Source organism: Mytilus edulis, chromosome 12 (genome assembly GCF_963676685.1).
Source record: "Mytilus edulis chromosome 12, xbMytEdul2.2, whole genome shotgun sequence".
Classification (NCBI taxonomy): Eukaryota; Metazoa; Mollusca; class Bivalvia; order Mytilida; family Mytilidae; genus Mytilus; species Mytilus edulis.
In genome coordinates this window covers 23136413-23151646 of record NC_092355.1, presented here as the reverse complement: position 1 = coordinate 23151646, position 15234 = coordinate 23136413, and the positions used below count along the sequence as shown (strand labels likewise).

Sequence of the window (15234 nt, the reverse complement as noted above, 5' to 3'; positions counted from 1 at the left end):
ATGCTCAATAGACTAAAATAGATGTGGTATGAGTGCAAATAAGACAACTCATTATCCAAGTAACAATTTATAAAAGTAAACCATTATAGGTCAAGGTACGACTTAAACATACCTGTATTAGAGCAGTCAATAGCCACTATATCTGAATAGCTTAATGTGCAGGAAACTATGCCATGGGCACATTCTGTGAGATCAGCCTCTGAGCCATCACAGAAAAACTGGTAACCAAACCCTGTTCTTGATGTTCTTCCTTTACCATATTGTGATTTCTCGTGAGTTCTTGAATTACTAAAATAGAAAATATTTGCAATAATGAAATTAAGTGATTACACTATCTAATTAAATTAAAACTAATGCAATCTGTTATCTTATTTTTTGATTGGTTGCAGCGCGGGAAATATTGAATAAAGTCTGATGAGTTGGGTAATACAATGTAATTTGTCCCTCACCTTTGACCTTGAATCAAGTATGGCTCATCAGTTATTGTCATTAATCCAATTGTGATTAGGATCTTCTTAAATTTTATAGTGTCTGAAAGTTCTGTAATTTCATCAGGTGACCTTGACCTCTGATTTTGATTTTGATGCAGTATTATCCCCAAATAGGAAACCACTTTATTTCCGTTGTTGAAGATCAGATGCATGTAGGTGATTAATCTTACTCACTTATAACCTAGTTGACGACAAGTCACTTTGCTGTCATCTGAATCCCAATAACTTGCACAGACTGGGGAATATACACCAGAAGAAGTTGGTTTTATTTCCAAGCGACCTGAAGCCTGGGTTTGTCCACCCACCAAATGTACCAATGGATCCAAATCATTGTTTGTATTTATAACTATGGAATTATCTGAAGAAGAAAACAATATGTATAATTGTTATCATTTTTTTCATGAATATCAAACAATGTAAATTTAAAATTATTGCAATGTTTTTATTATTGCGAAAAATGTTACAGATTTACACTAGCAATTATCTAAACTCTCATTTTGAAATTTTTTATATGAATTAAACAGGATTTTTCTCAATATCGCAAACTTTAAAATCGCATTTTAGTCTAAAATGACATAGCCGCAATAATAAATGCACACAATTATGAATTTACAGTGAAATTGAAGGATTTATTTCAAAAGACATGGTCCACCTGTGGTCTGTTGTCCTGACTTAAGACTCTACTTCATATTGGTTGGAAGCAGGATACAGACATATCTTTTTTTGGCCTATTGAAAGCAATGATCTATTGCAATTTTCTCCCCATTCCTATGTAACTGTGAAATAACAGTTGCATATCATATCTATAAGTCAGTTTTCATGGAATTTTCAAACTAGAAATAAGTTTTTCCCTCAATAAATCTGTCGATTCAACAAAAATAAAATGCAGAACTACATATTAGGAAAAATCAAGAATGTGTCCATAGTTCACGAGTGCCCCACTTACACTATCATTTTCTATTTTCAGTGGACTGTGAAATTGGGGTAAAAAATCTAATTTGGCATTTAAATTATAAAGATCATATAATAGGGAACATGAGTACTTAGTAGTTTGATTGGACTTATCACATTCACCAGAAAACAACATGATATGGTCCAAAGCTATATCTCCCATACTTACCACACTCACCACAAAACAACATGATATGGTCCAAAGCTATATCTCCCATATTTACCACACTCACCAGAAAACAACATGATATGGTCCAATGCTATATCTCCGATACTTACCACACTCACCACAAAACAACATGATATGGTACAATGCTATATCTCCCATACTTATCACATTCACCAGAAAACAACATGATATGGTCCAAAGCTATATCTCCCATACTTACCACACTCACCACAAAACAACATGATATGGTCCAAAGCTATACCTCCCATATTTACCACACTCACCAGAAAACAACATGATATGGTCCAATGCTATATCTCCGATACTTACCACACTCACCACAAAACAACATGATATGGTACAATGCTATATCTCCCATACTTACCACACTCACCAGAAAACAACATGATATGGTCCAATGCTATATCTCCCATACTTACCACACTCACCAAAAAACAACATGATATGGTCCAATGCTATATCTCCCATACTTACCACACTCACCAGAAAACAACATGATATGGTCCAAAGCTATATCTCCCATACTTACCACACTCACCAGAAAACAACATGATATGGTCCAATGCTATATCTCCCATACTTACCACACTCACCAGAAAACAACATGATATGGTCCAAAGCTATATCTCCCATACTTACCACACTCACCAGAAAACAACATGATATCTTCCAAAGCTATATCTCCCATACTTACCACACTCACCAGAAAACAACATGATATGGTCCAATGCTATATCTCCCATACTTACCACACTCACCAGAAAACAACATGATATGGTCCAAAGCTATATCTCCCATACTTACCACACTCACCAGAAAACAACATGATATCGTCCAAAGCTATATCTCCCATACTTACCACACTCACCAGAAAACAACATGATATGGTCCAACGTTATATCTCCCATACTTACCACATTCACCAGAAAACAACATGATATGGTCCAATGCTATATCTCCTTGGTAACTATTTCCATCAACACCATTAAAAATAATCTGAAAAATTAAAAAAATCAATAACATTTATTTAAGGATATTCCAAAAATATTACATTAGGGGTCAGAAAAAGGGTGGGTGAGTGGAATGGATGATTTTGCATTATTTTTGAATTGTTACTACTTTTTTTTCATGAATGGCCCCAATTTAAAAGAAACTTCCAAACCTAACCTTTTTAATTGTAAAGAAGGCTTGGCTTAGCACCTTGAAAATATTATGTTTTGATAAAGTGACTAAGTAATTTAAAAGTGTTATTTAACTTGGGAGCCTGAAATTTTATATGATTTCCTTATAAAAGGCCCTAATTTTACATCTCTAATAGCATGGCTTTCATTTATTATGGCTATTTTTTTTAAGAATAGACAATAATGTCAGAATAAATATTACAATTTCAATAAAATCTGCATACAGATATATAGACTGTAAATTTAGAAATTATTGTGATATTTGAATAATAGACAAAAATTTATGACCAATTATTATGATTTCAGGAAAATTTTCATACTAATGTATCAGATATCTAAATATGAGTTCTAATTATTACTCACCTTACTTCATTATTAGCAATAATAAAAACCTTGCAATAATTTCTGAATTTACAGTACAAGATTTTGAAGTACAAGTTTTTATTATTGTGTCAAAATGAATGGACGGATGGATAGACAGACAGAGCTAAAACAGTATAGCCCCACTTTTTTAAAGCAGGGGTATAACAAGAATGTGTCCAAAGTACACGGATGCCCCACTCACACTATCCTTTTCCATGTTCCATGCACTGTGAAATTGGGTAAAAATCTAATTTGGCATTAAAATTGGAAAGTTTATACTATAGGGAACATATGTACTAAGTTTCAAGTTGATTGGATTTCAGCTTCATCAAAAACTACCTTGACCAAAAACTTTAACCTGAAACTCCCCCTATTATTTTCTATGTTCAGTGGACCGTGAAATTGGGTTCAAAAGTCTATTTTGGCTTTAAAATTAGAAAGATTATATCATAAGCAACAAGTGTACTAAGTTTCAAGTTGATTGGACTTCAGCCTTGTCAAAAACTACCTTGACCAAAACGAATGAAGGAATGAACAAACAAACGAACAAACAAACAAACAAACGAACGAACGAATGAACGAACGGAGCCACAGACCAGAAAACATAATGCCCTCTACTATCGTAGGTGGGGCATAAAAATATATACCTTTATGTTAGTTCCAGGTTGAATATATATCTTCTGGAAATACCATTGATTTCCCTGTTCGCCAACCCTGGTAAACATTGTCTGATTTGAAAATGGTGTTGAAAGTATCACATCCAATCTTCCGATACTAGCGCCATACATGTGATAATAAAATGATAAACACATCTCTGTATCTGTAAAACAAATGTTTAGATTACTTAATTAATGCTGTTAAATGGCGACACTATGGATCCTTAGGGGTTTAGTAAAGGAGAAGGTCTGGTAAGGACTCATTTTGGCCTCAAATTTCAGTTTCATCTGACGAAAGATTTTGACCACTTTTTAAACACTTAAGTGTCTATTTTACTTGATTCAATTAGTTTATGTGAAAGATTTTAACTGATTTAGTCATTAAAAACGATCCGATTCCAGCTCAAATATGAAAAATCTACCAAATATGCTGAAAAATGTCACTTTACAGATGGTTTTTGTCAAAAATGAAAGTGGCCGCATCCGTGTTCATCCACAACCTTTATATATGTTATGTATTATCATAAAATACAACTTACATTTCAATATTAAGGATGAACACGAATGCGGCCACTTTCGTTTTACACGGAAACCGTCTAAAATTTAACTAAAATGTTAGAATTTTGAAGATTTCAGTAATTTAGCATGACTTAATGGCGCTACAACCCGATATATGTGCATTGTATAGTCAAAAACAGCCCATATTTATGTGGCAGAACCATTCAACTGCCCAATAAATAACTAAAAGTTTACATTTTAACAATTTTGTAAAACTGTTATATTTTGGGGCCAAAAAGGGGTCTTACCGGACCTACTCCTTTCATATGGGATTCATGACGTCAAGTCCTTTGTAAATGGTGACATCATCTATTGGTGTTGTTGTATTTCATTGATTAATTTTCTACAAAACACAGCATGAAAAGTCCTGTGTGCAATAAATTTGTTCTAAGGATTCCAGTGGCGGATCCAGGGGGGGGTTACTCTGGTTTGGGAACCCCCCTTTTAAAAATGGCTGGATCCGCCACTGGATTCATAGGGGACAGTAGCGAACCATATAACTTATACCATCTTTGAAAGTATTGTGGATTTAGTATTATTCCTTTGATATCAATACTTGTGAATTTCAAGGTTAAACATGTTATAGCTAAATTATGAATATAAATGATCAAAAACTATAAGTTATCCATATGCTTGTATGCAGACATTGACAAAACCACAGAATCAAAATAATCTCAAAATTGTAGAACACTTTCCCAATTTTCGTAAGTTATACACTGTTCACACTAGGGACTATATTCACAGACAAAAACCAGGTGCTCCGCAGGGCGCAGCTTTACACGACCGCAGAGGTCAAACCCTGAACAGTTGGGGCAAGTATGGACAAAACATTCAAGCGTGATACAGCTCTGAATTTTGATTGTGATCAAATTTTTGACATTACATGGTTTTTTTTACAGAAAACAAATGTCAAGATTTTACAAATCAATTAAAGATTTCTTCTGCAAACTTATTTAAATCTAAAATTAAATAGTTGACACAGCATAGGTTTCTGACACAGAATGAATGTGGTCTAATGAACTTAAAATTTTTTTTTTGTCTTTGAGCAATTCACTATGCTGTTGAATATTAATCCTCTCAAAAAAATGAAATTTTCTTTTTATTTATGAAATCTGAAATGAGAAAAATTTAACCCCCCCCCCCCCCCCCCCCCCATTTTTTTTTCACATCCCCGTTTCCCTTTTTCCAAAACTGATCTCAATTCAAATTTCTAATGGAGTTTGCAACAATAACTACTCATTTAGATACATCATAAAATATTAAAATGTAAATAAAGCGCTTGTTATCACTGAATGGTAAAGATTGGTTGGTAGTAAAAGTGAATATACATTGTTTATTGTATAAAACAATAAAAAAAACTTCATCAGCAACATTTTATATTGGCAAATTTCCAATGAAGTTATTTACATAAAGTTATTGGCAAATAAAAATAGAAAATGACATCATAGTCATGTCTGGCAAATATCCAACATACATTATCTAAAAACATTTTAGATAAGATAAGGAAAAAAAGCTTCATCAGCAACATTTTATATTGGCAAATTTCAAATGAAGTTATTTACATAAAGTTATTGGCAAATAAAAATAGAAAATGACATCATAGTCATGTCTGGCAAATTTCCAACATATATTATCAACTACTATTCTATACAAAGAAAGATAACTCCAATTGAAAATTAATTGCTATTGCACAATATTGTGCAATTAGATATTTCTTGCTATTGTGCAATACTGTGCAATTGAAAATTTCTTGCTATTGCACAATACTTGATATGGAATCCTGATTTGGACCAACTTGAAAACTGGGCCCATAATCAAAAATCAAAGTACATGTTTAGATAAAGCATATCAAATAAGCCCAAGAATTTAATTTTTGTTAAAATCAAACTTAGTTTAATTTTGGACCCTTTGGACCTTAATGTAGACCAATTTGAAAACTGGACCAAAAATTAAGAATCTACATACACAGTTAGATTTGGCGTATCAAAGAACCCATTTATTCAATTTTTTATGAAATCAAACAAAGTTTAATTTTGGACCCCCATTTGGCCCGAGAACACAGTTATTTCGTAGTGCATTTCTTTTAGACAATAAATTCAAATTAAAAAAATCCCACCTGCTCTTTCTCAAAAAGATTTTTACAGTGTAGTGTACTACCAGTGAGACAAATAATATCAAAATTATAGAAACTTCTACCAGCTCTAACTCAAAATATTGACAATTCTGTGTTAAGGGGGTGTAAAATTCAGTTTGACAGCTTCAGACGTGCTAAAATTTGACCTTTTAGAACTGGACCAATTTACTTCTTAACATAAAGATTCAGCACCCAATTTTTTTTTACATGTAATTACATCCCCCTACTTGATATTTCATGCATTTAATATCAAGAAATAAATTGGGAAAGTGTATCAAATAAGACATGCAAGTTATACACTGTTTACACTAGGGACTATATTCGTAGACAACGAAAACCAAAGGACGATAACTGTGTCCTTGGACCTAATAGGACAGAAAGACTTGACCAATCTTTATAAAACTTTGCATAACCTAAGCTTAGGCAATTGTGAGATAGGTTGCCAAGTTTCATGGCCATATGACATATATTAGAGACACTAGGGTCATTTTAATATAGACATTTGAATGTTTATTTTTGACGTGTAAATCAAATATCTTCAACTGTCAAGATTTTGGCCTTAAAATTTTAAATTTTGCAAAAATTTGCTTTTTAAATGCTCTTGAATATCAAATATTAAGTATTAAAAGCATCTGAACACTCTTTTATTTATCAGATGTATTGTAATTATTCCAAAGTTAAATTTATATAAGCCTATGCCTGAAAATAGAGATTTTCCAATTTAGGGACGCCTTATATAAATATGCATTTTTCTCAGCCAATTTGAAGATTTTGAAGTTTTTTATGCCTAATTTATTCTTTCATATATATAAAATGTACTTTAAATGTATAGAAAAGTGTCAAAAAGCATACCACATGAGTATAAAATGGTCTTGGGCCATGTAGTACTGAGAATTATTTAGAGTCGATTTAGGCGGTAGCCCATATTGACATATAAAAATGCACACAGAAGCTATTAGAAATGAAAATGTGTAACTTTTTGCTCATTTCTATGCTAAGGCGTTATGATACAAGAAGTCTAATTGCAAAAGGACTCTTGCATTTAATTTTTTTAGAAACAATATGGTCTGATGGCCAGTTTTTTCACTTTTCAATGGAAAACTTGCATTTAGTTTTAGCCTTAATAGGCATAAAGTTGGACCACTTACTATCATACAGAGAAAAATAATGGTAGCCTATGAAAGGAGTAAGGTGTACTGAGTATAATAAAGTGCTTTTTTTACAGATTTAGTGAAATATTTGTAATGGACTACAGATTTGATGTACAAAGCTCTTCACATTTTACATACATCTATTAGGCCGTTTAACCATGGCCGTGAATACAAATATCTGCACTTTTTTCCTGTGATAATCTACTTTTCTCTATATCCAGAGTTCACAAATGGTTAATTAAATTTGATTTAATCATAGAAACACAAATATCAGGAACAAAAAAGCTGTCAGATAGAAAGTCAGCATGCCTCTTAGCCATAAAATGTAAACTGCTTTAAAATGCTTATTATAGCCGTAGAATGCCAAAATGGCACATTTTAACAGAATTTCTGTAAACCAAAGATGTAAATCCTTTACTTTGATTGAGTTTGACAAACTGAAACCAGCAAATCATTCAGGAAAGTTGCCAAAGTACAGAATCTAGATTTCAGGAATCCATCTCTTAGGCCCGAGAACACAGTTATTTCGTAGTGCATTTCTTTTAGACAATAAATTCAAATTAAAAAAATCCCACCTGCTCTTTCTCAAAAAGATTTTTACAGTGTAGTGTACTACCAGTGAGACAAATAATATCAAAATTATAGAAACTTCTACCAGCTCTAACTCAAAATATTGACAATTCTGTGTTAAGGGGGTGTAAAATTCAGTTTGACAGCTTCAGACGTGCTAAAATTTGACCTTTTAGAACTGGACCAATTTACTTCTTAACATAAAGATTCAGCACCCAATTTTTTTTTACATGTAATTACATCCCCCTACTTGATATTTCATGCATTTAATATCAAGAAATAAATTGGGAAAGTGTATCAAATAAGACATGCAAGTTATACACTGTTTACACTAGGGACTATATTTGTAGACAACGAAAACCAAAGGACGATAACTGTGTCCTTGGACCATTTGGACCAACTTGAAAACTAGGCCAATGATTAAAAATCTAAGTACATTTTTAAATTCAGCATATCAAAGAACCCCATGGATTCAATTTTTGTTAAAATGAAACTAAGTTTAATTTTGGACCCTTTGGACCTTAATGTAGACCAATTTGAAAACGGGACCAAAAATTAAGAATCTACATACATAGTTAGATTCGGCATATCAAAGAACCCCAATTATTCACTTTTTTATGAAATCACACAAAGTTCAATTTTAGACCCTTTGGGCCCCTTATTCCTAAACTGTTGGGACCAAAACTTCCAAAATCAAACCCAACCTTCCTTTTATGGTCATAAACCTTGTGTTTAAATTTCATAGATTTCTATTTACTTATACTAAAGTTATGGTGCAAAAACCAAAAATAATGCTTATTTGGGCCCCTTTTTGACCCCTAATTCATAAACTGTTGTGACCTCAACTCCAAAAATCAATCCCAACCTTCTTTTTGTGGTCATAAACCTTGTGTTTAAATTTCATTGATTTCTATTTACTTATACTAAAGTTATTGTGCGAAAACCAAGAATAATGCTTATTTGGGCCCTTTTTGGCCCTTAATTCCTAAACTGTTGGAACCAAAACTCCCAAAATCAATCCCAACCGTCCTTTTGTGGTCATAAACCTTGTGTCAAAATTTCATAGATTTCTATTCACTTAAACTAAAGTTATAGTGCGAAAACCAAGAAAATGCTTATTTGGGCCCTTTTTGGCCCCTAATTCCTAAAATGTTGAGACCAAAACTCCCAAAATCAATCCCAACCTTCCTTTAGTGGTCATAAACCTTGTGTTAAAATTTCATTGATTTCTATTCACTTTTACTAAAGTTAGAGTGCGAAAACTAAAAGTATTCGGACGACGACGACGACGCCAACGTGATAGCAATATACGACCAAAAAATTAAAAGTTTTGCGGTCATATAAAAACTAAAGGACGATAACTGTGTCATCTGACCAAATGTAATGAACTTACCTGGATTTAAATAAGATGATGTTAAGCTGGCATCGTCCCCTAGTACCATGTTAGTGGTTTCTATATACATGTAATAAGTACCCATGACAGCACTATCTGGTCCCGTGGCTGTTGAACCTGTTGGACCCTGTTAAACAAACATAACAACAGTCTGTAATTCAATGGTTGTCGTATGTTGCAGTTTTATTTTTCATATTTGTTTTTCATTCATTTTTTGAATACATTCATTTGCACGATAAAATGTGCACCACATTTTTTATGTTATTTCGAATAGACAGAAAAAATATTACAGTCATTTCTTATAATTTAATTCTAAATTCCATTTTAAACTGTAGAAAACCATGAAAAAACGTTGCTGACGTCACGGTCACATGACTAAATTATGTCTATGGGCTCATAGCAAAATAACGTCAGCCAATCAGAAGACGCGTTACATCCAAAATTAAATTATATCTATATAATGAACATACTGAATGTCTGATCCAGTCCGCAGTGTCTTGACCATGCTGATTGGAGAAGAGACAAAATGGTTCTGTTGATATTTCAAATGTACATGCACTCAACACATCTATAATATAAAATAATTCTATATTATTTTAAATTTAATTCAATTAAAAGCAAAATAGCTTGAAAAACCTTAATTTCTTTTTACTGGTCAGTTCAAAGGCTATTGAAACTGGCTGCAATAAAGCCACTAACTATGATATACTGTTAAAACAAGGAATAATATGAATTTTGAATAAATGTACATGATTTTCTGTGAATTTTCACTGCAACTCTAAAATAGATCAGAATTAACAAATCTGGCAATAATAGCTCAGTATCCCATTTTCTATTGACTGGGATTAAATTAGGACAAAAGTCCATAAAAGCATTATTTTGTAGTCATCATGTGATTTTTCTCAATCTTATTCAAACATTTAAGAGCCTCCTCGTGGGTTTTTTGACTATGTGATTACTTGGACAAACCCCATGAGGGGCTTCATTTTAAAAATATTATAAGCCTGACTTACTTGTGGAATTTCCTTTGGAGTTTGTAGTGTTTAAATTGTTGTCTGGGTCAATTCTCAAAACTAAAATAAAAAAAATTAATAAAAAATCATGTTGATTTCTTATTTTCATATACTACAAGCAAAGCAGAGAAAAAAGAAATGATTGATTTGTTGTTATTATTCAAAGTACCTTTCAGTACACTTAGTTATCCATGGTGGCAAATTGTTTATAAATGGAAGTAGCCAGAATGCCCAGAGAGATCCACCAATAGTCGATAGAAAATCTAGAAAATTCTAAAATCAAGATTGGAGTCAAAACCCACCTTGACAAGAAGTTGCAAACTCACATCTCTAGTGTAGAAAAGATAATGGTCACTATCAATTAATTACTAAGACCAGTTGGACAGAAAGGCCTAAAGTTGTTTTTTGTTTTTTTTTTTTTTACATGTAATGCCAATCTTACTTGCATTTGTACTTATGTCATTCACCAAATTCTATCAGTAAAATGCTTTTGTTTCAAATATTCTTTCTTAAAATTTTTCAATAGAAACCATTGTTTAAAAAAAACTTCATAAGATGAAGACATAATCTTTCAATCAGTTTAATTGAAGTCTGGAGCTGGCATGTCAGTTAACTGCTAGTAGCTGTTATTTATGTATTATTGTCATTTTGTTTATTTTCTTTTGTTACATCTTCTGACATCAGACATCTCTTGAACTGAATTTTAATGTGCGTATTGTTATGCGTTTACTTTTTTACATTGGCTAGTGGTATAGGGGGTTGGTTGAGATCTCATAAACATGTTTAACCCCGCCGTAATTTTGCGCCTTTCCCAAGTCAGGAGCCTCTGACCTTTGTTAGTCTTGTGATTTTTAATTTTAGTTTCTTGTGTATAATTTCATGGGGTTTAGTATGACATCCATTATCACTGAACTAGTATACATATTTTTTAAGGGGCCAGCTGAAGGACGCCTCTGGATGCGGGAGTTTCTCGCTACATTGAACACTCATTGGTGACCTTCAGCTGTTGTCTGCTGCAAGGTCGGGTTGTTGTTGCTTTGACACATTCCCCATTTCCATTATCAATTCTAACATAATTAGTTAACACATCAACATGTTTTATACTATTGCACAAAGACAACAATCCCCTCTTGAAGTCCTAAACTTTTATTTTTCAGCATTATATGAAAACCAGGTATATATGAGAAAACAAAAAACAAAAATGAGCGTCATAAATTTCAACTCAACAGTACTAAAAGACACAAAATAGTATGTATAGTGGATAAAAAAATATCCGAAGAGAAAACGAAAATGGGATCCATCGGGATCCCAATGAAATCCCGGCGAAATTGTCAGGATAAGTCGGGAAAAGCATCAAGAGTCGGGATCCCATTCGGGATAAATATCAGAAACTGGAATCCCATTCAGGATAACTGTCTGAAGCCGGGATTCCAGTCTAGATGAGACTGGATAAATATCTGACAATGGGATTCCAATTGGGATAACTGTCTGAAGCTGTTATCCCAATCAGAACTGTCTAAAGCTGGGATCCCAATCTTCTTTTGAGGGAATCCTGAAATTTTATCCCAGTATATTTCCACTGGGATTTATATCGGGATCCCGCTTCTTTTGCAGGAATCCCAAAGTTTCATCCTAGTGGATTTAGGTGGGATCCCAATTAAAATCCCACAATATCCCAGTATATTTCCACCGGGACTTACATTGGGATCCCGCTTCTTTTGTGAAAATCCCTAAATTTTATCCCATGGAATTAGGTGTGATCCCCATTGAAATCCCATTAGAATTCCAGTGGAATCCCAGATTTATTTTCTCTTGGAATATATTATTTAAAAAAAAATACAATTTGGCACATACAGTAAACATAAAGAGATATAATAAGACCAAGAAAAATATTTTACTGTCGTTTGATGAGGTACATAACATGTGGTTTTATTGACTATAATCATTTGATTTTCAAATTGTCAAAAAATTGAATATGTAAATAATCAAATTGATTTATAAAATAACTTTACCTTCATCTGATCCATCCAAACAATCCTGGTAGCCATCTCTAACAAGGAATTCTGGGATACATACTCCTGAACTCTGACAGGAAAAGGTGTTCATACTGTTTTCACAGCCTTAAAATTGAAATAATACATATTTATTATATTTTTAAATTTCTATCTAGATAAACTTTTTCAATCACAATTGCAAACATCCCTGCCCTATATGAATGTATGTAATTTTGTGTTTTTTTTTTTAAAAAGATTGTTTGTCCTGAGAAAAATACCCAGTGCATCCCTTTCTAATGAATGAAATGCCTCACCACTCTCAAATAAAATATCTATTCACTGATTCTAATCATTGTTTGTTTATTTTAAAGCATGGACTTTTAATTGTAGTTTTGGACAAAGGAAGCAAATAAACTGAATTATCTCCCATTAATCTGGATTAATTCATTGTTTATTTATATAGTTCCTTTTGGTGAAAATCTTTTAAACAGAGCTTTCATCAAAAGAGATAATATCCTCAAAAAGAAAATATGAAATTTAAAATTTGATGATTTCATACTAATCCAAAAAAAAAGATTGAAATCTTTATGAACTTCAATCATAATAGTTTAAAATCATATAAAACACTGCAAAATATGTGGTTGAGATTAAGGTGAGATTAAGGTGGTACCTAACACTACAGGGAGATAACTCTGTAAAGTCAGCTAAACGTTTTAATTACGTTGTGATGTAAAAGGAATATTAAGCTACTCAATGATCAAAATTGGTGTTTGTCAAATTGCTATATAACCAGTGTAAATTTTCTGGCAAAACGATTGGTTCAAAATTTTTTAGATTTTTAGATTTTTGTTAAAGTGTCCTAGAGTAATTTTGTAGGATTCCTTATAAATTAAAAATCATATTTGATGGTTTAAAATGCAATTGGGTGAACTTTTGTTTGGACTTCACATGCATTTGTTGTGTGGAACATGTACAATTACCCAACAATGTTTTTTTAATGACCTTGACTACCCTTGAAGGTGTTGCACGGTCATTCATGATAACTCCAAAAGCTTTTAAAAATTAAACCTAATGGTCAATCACTCCAATGGATAAAAATCTTTTAAAAATCAAACCGAACCTGTGAACATTGGTATTATACATTTTATGATTTTGCAAATGGTTAATCATGACAAACACAATTGAATCTGTAAGTCAATCAAATATCTAATTTATGCTTACTAGGATTTGGACAACTCTGTCCTTCCATCAAGGTTACATCATCAATAGCAACAATGGAGGGTGCCAAAAAGGAAGTGTCTCCATAGGCAACAAACTCGATAGTTGTCTCCCCTGCAGGTAGTTCAAAAGATCCTTCCAACCAATCATCAGTCTCCACATATATTCCATTGGCATAGAATACCAACTGCCTTAAGCCATATTTTTTTGTATAAACTTTCAATTCTGCTGACACGCCCCCTTCCATGTTGTAATAGAATTTTACACATCCTCCTGGTGTAGTCAGATAAGGGGGAGAGGTCAAGGTTGTTGTTTGTCTACTGTCAGATGTGAAAAACATGTAGTGACCTGAAAAAAATAATAAATATCTGTCATATCATAGCCATTGACGAATCTTAAACAAGAACCTTTTAATAGTAGGTATGCTCAAATTTCCCTCACTCAACTATAAATAATGGTGAGCTAATGTGAACGGGAAAGATCGATCTTCAATCGGTCTATACAATCAACCTCCAGAGGTGGTTTTAAAGAGATCAATCTTTTTTTAGAGTAAATTCTAAGATCAATTGCGAACAACCTTTTTTCAGGTGAAAATTATATTTAAAATATGAAAATAAATGTGTGCATTTCCAATTTATCAAATAACACTCTATTTAAGTGTTTGGTTTCGGTTGGGGTTTGAATAGACAATTAGGGTAAAATAATCTGAAGGGTTCCACGGAACTGAGTATCTAGCCTACTTTTGCTGTTAATAGCAGGCTCAACAAAAATGCGGAAAAAAATCGATAAAATTTTTCCTCTAGATACATGTACTATCTTTTGTTTGTAAGAAGCTTCTGTCCAAGTTTGGTAAAAATCCAGGATAGTTTATGAATCAAATAAATGTTATAAACACTTTAACTGCAGACTGTATGTAATGTTAACTGGTAGAAAAACTAAGTCCATTTATAAGTAAAATACGGGAAAAAAAACTATTTTTTTCTTTCCAAATTTACTTCTGGATACTATCTTATAATCATAAACAAGCTTCTGTCCAAGTTTGGTAGAAATCCAAGATAGTTTAAGAAAGTTATTAAAATTTCAAAAACTTTAACCACAGAGTGAATATTTGTGGATGTCGCTGCCAACAACGAGGACGATGTAATGTAGGATTGCTATATCTTGCGTCTTCAACTAAAGTCGAAGGCTTGACAAAAATTAGAAAATAAAGACCAATGGGGTGTTAAAATAGAATAATGGGGGGGGGGGGGGGGTGGGGGAGGGGGGGGGGGGGAGGAAATAGAGAATGGAGATAAATGTCTTAATTCATTTAAGAACACATGTACAGATAATATGATTCCAAATTTTGAAATTATATACTGTAAAATCAGA

The 15234-nt window shown here is 32.7% G+C and overlaps 1 protein-coding gene across 1 annotated transcript in view; it reads right to left on the bottom strand.

The window, feature by feature from the left end:
• The window catches only part of LOC139498060 (MAM and LDL-receptor class A domain-containing protein 2-like), a 257555-nt gene that overhangs the window by 11468 nt on the left and 230853 nt on the right, over positions 1-15234 (bottom strand). Inside the window, exons 75-83 of the mRNA XM_071286361.1 lie at positions 13867-14211; positions 12664-12771; positions 10652-10711; positions 10109-10206; positions 9639-9765; positions 3824-3996; positions 2547-2628; positions 666-849; positions 113-288 (exon numbers count right to left, since the gene is read on the bottom strand). Coding sequence (XP_071142462.1) covers positions 113-288; positions 666-849; positions 2547-2628; positions 3824-3996; positions 9639-9765; positions 10109-10206; positions 10652-10711; positions 12664-12771; positions 13867-14211 — 1353 coding nt within the window. The remainder of the gene's footprint in view (positions 1-112; positions 289-665; positions 850-2546; positions 2629-3823; positions 3997-9638; positions 9766-10108; positions 10207-10651; positions 10712-12663; positions 12772-13866; positions 14212-15234) is intronic.